The sequence below is a fragment of the Neoarius graeffei genome, chromosome 11, assembly GCF_027579695.1.
Source record: "Neoarius graeffei isolate fNeoGra1 chromosome 11, fNeoGra1.pri, whole genome shotgun sequence".
In the NCBI taxonomy this organism is placed as follows: domain Eukaryota; kingdom Metazoa; phylum Chordata; class Actinopteri; order Siluriformes; family Ariidae; genus Neoarius; species Neoarius graeffei.
The window spans coordinates 72391526-72399434 of NC_083579.1; the positions used below are offsets into that span (position 1 = coordinate 72391526).

The following is a 7909-nucleotide window of genomic DNA, read 5'->3' on the forward strand; positions in this document are numbered from 1 at the left end:
TTGCCGGGACAGAAGGCCATGGCAGTGTATGTTTATGTAGGAAGTGACAGATGAATTAACCAATCAGATATTGAGTTCTAGTGAGAGGGACCAGAAATTTCTCACCCTCGGCCTTCTGGAAGGCCAACGCGAGCTAAACCATGTGTCGTTCATCAGTAGTGTTTGCGAATGCTCATAAAGCGGTAAAGCCAGTGCTATCGAGAGCAAGTAGCACAGGCTAACGACTGAGAAATTAAGATTTCTGTCTCCAGACTCTTCTTCCACACGGCACACTCACTACAGTATTTTTCACTCAGACTTAAGTATTCATTTCCTGATATAATTTACTGAGTTACTTTTAAAATCAACATCGATAGCTACACACAACGGAGTGACCCGGCAGCCTGCCGCTAATCCCTTACAAAATCCTTTGACCTGTTGCTTTTTTGGTGTCTGGCTAAGTTTTGGCTGAGCTCAAGTCCAAACTCTAATAATAACGCTTCACCACTGTTCATAATCAGTTAGCTGAAGGTATTCTGTATTTCTGTACTCATCTGTAGCGTCCTGATTCTCAGTGCTAATAAATCTTCTAATAAAAAAAACAACACGTTAAATGTGAACTGAAAAATAAATGTATCCATATTCAAATGTGCTTGATTTTGTACCGAGAGGCTACAGATTTGTTGTCTTATACTGCCCTCTTTAGGCGTCTCTCCTTCTTGTAGAGTAGTGAATATATTATGATCGTGTGAGGATGGGGTAATCACTGTACGATCAGATGTTTGTATCACATTACATTTCCCAATTTATATGGAAAGCAGTGAGGTTTAGGCCTGAGATTAGGAGTTGGACTTTTTCTGATAATTTTATATGAAATAAGTCAAATAAAATTCATCCACATGCCCTCGCCTGTGCAATTTTTTTAATGACATCACTGTGTGTAAACTATAAATAAAAATGTTCACCGAAATGATAAATATGGTTCATTGGTACGAAACCAAATCCAGCCCACAGCTGCAGGTGTTCTGGTTTTGGGGTAACGTGGATCAGATGAAGGTTTTTGTCATTAAGTGAGCTGATCTACAGCACTGTGTAATAAGCTGCACAGAAATACACAGCACTGTCGCTCACTGAAAGACTGTTTATGGTCAAAGAGCCGTCTTTGGTCCCATCACCACTCAGTTTGATCTTCGTTTCAAATTCTGCCTCCAGGTTTGGAGAAGTAATTAAAATGAACCCCATGAGTGTAAATCCTGTGTCCTGGCTGTGTTTGTACCACAGAATGCGATTATAGTCCTGTACAGTATGTGAACATTTGATCTCAGCAACCTCATTCTGTTTTTTTATGAGATCAGGAGGATTCTGGGCTACAGAACAAACACCAGAACCTGTGGAGAGAAAAAGAGAACCATCAAGGTGAACAAAATGAAGTAGTCTGTTCAAATTTGGGAGCACATTTTATAAAATATTGTATTTACCTGGAAGGCACAATAGGATGGCAGAAAATATGATGAGAACAGAACACATTTTGAGTCTCTCTCTCTCTCTCTCTCTCTCTCTCTGTGCTCATAATTAGAATAAAAGAGAGTGGAAAAGTCTCATCCACCCACTACTTCCTGTCTAAAGCATGATGGAACTCTAATCTATTTGTTACATTACCTTTTCTAATGAAATGGCTCCCTCTAAAGGATTGCAGGAAAATGCTTCAGAAAATTTTGTGACATGTGATGACACTAGATATGATGTCACCTGATGGGAACATACATTACCAGGGGACAGATATCGACATTTTATACAATATAATAATTTAAAGCAAATTACAAATAAATCTACTGTTGTGTTTTCCTGAGTAGCAATGTTGCCAGGCAAAACAAACCTCACCCGGCAGCACTGAATTTAGTGCTTTTGATACTGGCTCAATTTTACAAGTCTGGCCTAGTCAAATTACAAGGTGAATCTGTGACCTTAAGTTTGACATTTCAAAGTCATTCAAGGTCAAACGTCATGGCGGCAACTGAAAGCCCATATGGGAGTTCTTATATGTTGATAATGGTAAACACCTGGCTATCATGAACCGTTTTAAAGTTATAGCCCTTTGAAAACCCATGACCTTGAGTTTGACATTTCAGGGTCACTCAAGGTCAAAGATCATGGTGCCAAATGAAAGCCCATATGGCACTTCCTATAAGTTGATAATGGTAAATATCTGTCTACCATCAACCATTTTTAAGTTACAGCCCTCTGAATATATATGACCTTGAGTTTGACCTTTCAGGGTCACTCAAGGTCATAGATCATGGTGCCAAGTGAAAGCCCATATGGGAGCTCCAATATGCTTATAACAGTAAACATCTGTCTATCAGCAACCATTTTTGAGTTATAATGGAAAATATGTTATTTTGAACGATGACCTTGACACACCTGACCTTTAACCCCCAACCGCTACAGAGACTGTACAAGCTACCCCATCATGCAGCATATGTTTGGAAGCAGAACTGAAAGATGCTCATTTTGGTTTTGGCTTGAAGTCAAAATGATGAATTTGAAGAAAGTTATCGCAAAAAAAATTTAAAAAATGATTTTGACCTTTCCGGTGACCTTGACATTGACCGTGACCTGATTACCTCCACAATTTAATGAGCTAATCTACAGACCGTTGCCCACCTATGCTGGAAATTTGAAATCAATCGGTGCAACCGTCTAGACGCTAGATTGTTAACAGACAGACAGACAAACAAACAAACCACACTGATTCCAATACCTCACCCCGCTGACTCTGTCATTGATGAGTTCAACGTTCTTAAGTCTAGGTCGGAAGAGATCAAGGTCTTAAGTCTAGGCTGAGTGATCTAAGTGAGATCAAGGTCTTAAGTCGAGGCTGAAAACATATCTGTTTAGTCAAGCCTTGTGTTAATGGTGTTTATGAGGTAAAGGTGTAGCTCTGGAGGTAAACTGAGATTCAAGATTCAAGATTTTTTATTTGTCATATACACAATAACAGACACAGCGGTTTATTATTGGGTAATGAAATTCTTATTTTGCAACTGCCCACCAAACTATGCTTACCAATATAAAAAAAAAAAAAATATATATATATATATATATATATATATATATATATATATATATATATATATATATATATATAAAATATGAAATATAAAGTGCATATGCAATGCAAAATATAAAGGTAGAGTGAAAAAAGAAGATAACATTAAAAAAAGAGGCAAACAAAACAGTGTGCAAATATAGAGGTAGATATACTGTGCAATGTCTTTTAAAAAAAAAAGGAGAGGCAAACAAACAATGTGCAAACATAGAGGTAGATATACTGTGCAATGTCTTGTGCAAAAATTGTTAATATAATCCATGGTTCGAAGCCTGATGGAAATATAGAGGTAGATGGTGATTATAATCCGTGGTTCAAAGCCTGATGGAAATATAGAGGTAGATGGTGATTATAATCCATGATTCAAAAGCCTGATGGCCTGAGGGTAAAAACTGTTTGTCAGTCTAGTAGTCCTTGCTTTCACACTCCCGTAGTGTCTGCCAGATGGTAGGAGTGTGAATAGTCTGTGTTGTGGGTGTGTTTGGTCCCTGATGATGCTCTGTGCCCTTTTTGTGACCCGGGTGTTGTAAATGTCCTGTAGTGGGGGGAGGACAGCTCCACAGATGAACTGTGCCATTTTAATGACACGCTGGAGAGCCTTTCTGTCCTGAGTTGTGCAGTTCCCGTACCACACAGTGATGGAATTTGTCAGGACGCTCTCCACTGTGCACCTGTAGAAGTTGCTGAGGAGTTTGGTGGACAGTCCAAATTTCCTCAGCTTCCTCAGGAAGAAGAGTCTCTGTTGAGCCTTCTTGATGGTCTGCTGTGTGTCATGTGTCCAGGTGAGATCCTCACTGATGTGAGTTCCGAGGAATTTAAATGTTTTCACCCTCTCCACCTGTGTCCCATTGATGTGCAGCGAGGCGTGCTGGTCTCTCCTCCTCTTCCTCGGGTCAATAATCATCTCCTTGGTCTTCTCAGCATTCAAGGAGAGGTTATTTTCCTGGCACCAAGAGACCAGCTGAGCCACCTCCTCCCTGTAGGCGCTCTCATCTCCGCCGGTGATCAGCCCAATGACAGTGGTGTCGTCAGCGAACTTGATGATGGAAGTGTTGTTCTGGGTGGGGGTGCAGTCGTAGGTGAAGAGGGTGTACAGGAGTGGACTGAGCACGCAGCCTTGGCGGGTCCCTGTGCTCACTGTCTTGGTACTGGATATTCTGGTACCGACTCTGACAGCCTGGGGTCTGTTTGTGAGAAAGTCCAAACAGGATGCATGGATGCTGTCAGTCCCCACTCGCTCACTCACTCGAGATTGTTGACGGTGTAGTGGCTCCTGCTTTATGTCCCGGGGCTCCCTCATGCCTGTGTTACCTTCTGGCTCTCCCCTTTTAGTTATGCTGTCATAGTTAGTTGCCGGAGTCCCTGCTTGTACTCAGTGCAATATGTATACTGTTCCTACTTATTCAGGTGACATTGGGCATACCTAACAACCTGTGTTTTCTCTCTCTTCCCCCCCCCAAAAAAAAAAAAAATCTTTCCCTATGAGTTACATGTCGGTCCTGGGATCAAGATGCTGACCTCTTCTGCTCCTCGGACCTGCCTGATCCATCCTAGTGCCCTGTGTCTGGTTGGAGTTTCATCGCATCGCTCCTGTGGAGGGCAGCCCCATGTGGACAGTTGGGGGTTGCGCCTGGAGGACGCTCTGGATTCTTGCAGTGGTGCTTTTTTGGCTGGGGACTGCAGTTGACTTGCTGACTTTAGGACTGCAGTTGACTTGCTGACTTTGGGACTACGGTTGTAGTGAAAGGTTTTGCGCTCAGGTTTCCATCGGTGGGGGGGTTTATAGCATCGATGAAGCTGACTTTATGTCAGGACTGTTAATGTTATAGTCATGTTGTCTGTTGTTGCCAAATGAGGATGGGTTCCCTTTTGAGTCTGGTTCCTCTCAAGGTTTCTTCCTCAGGTCGTCTGAGGGAGTTTAAAAAAAAAACAACACATTAGATGTGAACCTAAAAATGTATCCATATTCAAATGTGCTTGATTTTGTACTGAGAGGCTGCAGATTTGTTGTGTTATACTGCCCTCTTTAGGCGTCTCTCCTTCTTGTAGAGTAGTGAATATATGATCGTGTGAGGATGGGGTAATCAGTGTACGATCAGATGTTTGTATGACATTATATTTCCCAATTTATATGGAAAGCAGTGAGGTTTAGGCCTGAGATTAGGAGTTGGACTTTTTTCTGATAATTTTATATGAAAGAAGTCAAGTAAAATTCATCCACATGCCCTCACCTATGCAATTTTTTAATGACATCACTGTGTGTAAACTATAAACAAAAATGTTCACCGAAATGATAAATATGGTTTATTGGTACGAAACCAAATCCAGCCCACAGCTGCAGGTGTTCTGGTTTGGGGGTAACGTGGATCAGATGAAGGTTTTTGTCATTAAGTGAGCTGATCTACAGCACTGTGTAATAAGCTGCACAGAAATACACAGCACTGTCGCTCACTGAAAGACTGTTTATGGTCAAAGAGCCGTCTTTGGTCCCATCACCACTCAGTTTGATCTTCGTTTCAAATTCTGCCTCCAGGTTTGGAGAAGTAACAGAAAGGTACCCCATGAGTGTAAATCCTGTGTCCTGGCTGTGTTTGTACCACAGAATGCGATTATAGCCGTTTACAGTGTGTGCACATTTGATCTCAGCAACCTCGTCTGGTTTTTTTATGAGATCAGGAGGATTCTGGACGACAGAACAAACACCAGAACCTGTGGAGAGAAAAAGAGAGGAATCAAGACAAATAAAAAAAAGGAAATAAAAACAAGTAACCTACCAAGAGACATCATTGTTTATGTAAAATATTATATGTCGGTTAAATTCACCTGTGAAATAAAATAGTATGGCGATAACGAGTGCAGTAACCATGTCGCCTCTCTGTACTGTGCTTTGTGTGTGTGTGTGTGTGTGTGTGTGTGTGTGTGTGTGTGTGTGTGTGTGTGTGTGTGTGCTCTGAATGAAACTAAGATAAAACTCAAGTCTGTCACAGCATTCTTCTTCCTGTGAAATGGCGGATAAATAATAAGTCAGTCCATTCAATTTTGCATATGGATTTTATAAAATATTATATGTATATATATCCACTTTCTTTGGAGACACAATAGTGTGGCAGAAAAAAAGATGAGAACAGATCACATGTTTTATCTCTGTGTTGTGTGAAATAAAATAAGTGCGAGAGTGCAAGCATCACTCCTGTACTGGGCGGCACGGTGGTGTAGTGGTTAGCACTGTCGCCTCACAGCAAGAAGGTTCTGGGTTGGAGCCCAGCGACTGACGAAGGCCTTTCTGTGTGGAGTTTGCATGTTCTCCCCGTGTCTGTGTGGGTTTCCTCTGGGTGCTCCGGTTTCCCACACGGTCCAAAGACATGCAGGTTAGGCTAACTGGTGGCTCTAAATTGACCGTAGGTGTGAATGTGAGTGTGAATGGTTGTTTGTCTCTATCACGGGTGATTGCTCTAAGCCAATGAGGGAGGCTCAGCCTCCTCTAAAAATGACGAACATCGTGTAGGATGAATTGCGCTAGGCTTATGTTATAGCCGACCTTATATCATTGTTATTTCAGATCCAGAATCAGAAATATATGTGCTCAACCCAACTACAGTGCGAAATCATTCCGTTATAACTTTCCACAGTTCGCCTAATGTGTGTGTGAGTTTTTCCCCCTCGTGACAGCGCGATGCAGCCCAGCCTCAGTGGACTTCAATGGCATTTGGGAGCTATGCGCTTTTCAATATCAAAATGCAAGACGATTATTGGACAAATACTGTGAAAATGTCCGCCCCACGGACTCCCAGCCTCAGTGGACTTCGATGGCATTTGGGAGCTATGCGCTTGTCAATCTCAAAATGCAAGACAGTTATTGGACAAATAGTGCAAAAATGCCCGCCCCACGGACTGCCAGCTTCACGGGAGGGACATGGCAGTTTCCGGGAGGAGACTGGTGATTGGTGAAAGCGGCCGGATATTTTCTTTGATTGACAGCTCGTTTCAACTATAGACAGGCAGCGGTGAATTTCAGTTCAGTCCCATGCGGATTCGCAAGTGCTGTGGTGTATTGTAAGAGATCAGCTTACATTTCGATTTCATTCATTACATACGGTTTCTCCCAGCTTTTTTAGTTTGTATATATTTTCACTGTAAATAAAGTGTAAATATAGTGTTGTCAAGTTTGCTATCTTAGTTCCAGAAATTTCGCTTATTTGAGTGACTGAACTTGAACTTGAGGGGGCTAGTCAGCTAGCAAGAAAGCTGCGCACGGATGCCAAGCATTGCTGATTTAATTTTGGCAAAGCCATTTGCCAGTCTTCCTTTCGAGGAAAAAATAAAAATTAAAGAACAGGGTAGACCAACGCCTCAAATTGACTTGGTGAAAAAGGTAGGGAATAATACTTGTTCCTTTCAGCTCTCCTGGTACGAGAAAGTGAATTGGCTAACAGCAAGTGACCCACATCAACAACAGTAAATAGGCTACTTTAGTAATATGTCATGGATGGACCAAAAATATAGAATCTATTTAAAATGTTTATGCTGAGTATATTATACTGGAATATATATTTCTCTGGATATGAATTAAACACAGCTACAATTTAGAAAACATTTTTAAACAAAAACACAGCCGAGAACATTTCACACTACAGACCTGGATTAAAAGTGAAGGGTTATCAAAATTGTCAATAAAACATTTCTCAGTCAAAATAAGTAAAATATAGGGAAAGTGTCATTGAATGAAATGTGTGGCACCCAGCTCTATGTTTGGCTCCCCAAGGTCAGTGCTTGTGCCTATTCCAGAACACTCTGCTGTGACTGCTGAGGGTCCTGACAAAG

General features: G+C 41.5%; 1 gene segment (V, D, J or C); it reads right to left on the reverse strand.

Moving 5' to 3' along the window:
• Window positions 1-5489: 5489 nt before the first annotated feature.
• LOC132893711 (immunoglobulin kappa variable 4-1-like) lies at window positions 5490-6026 on the reverse strand. The segment is given in 2 exon segments: window positions 5490-5797; window positions 5912-6026. Coding segments are annotated over 2 exon segments (351 nt in total).
• Window positions 6027-7909: the final 1883 nt, after the last annotated feature.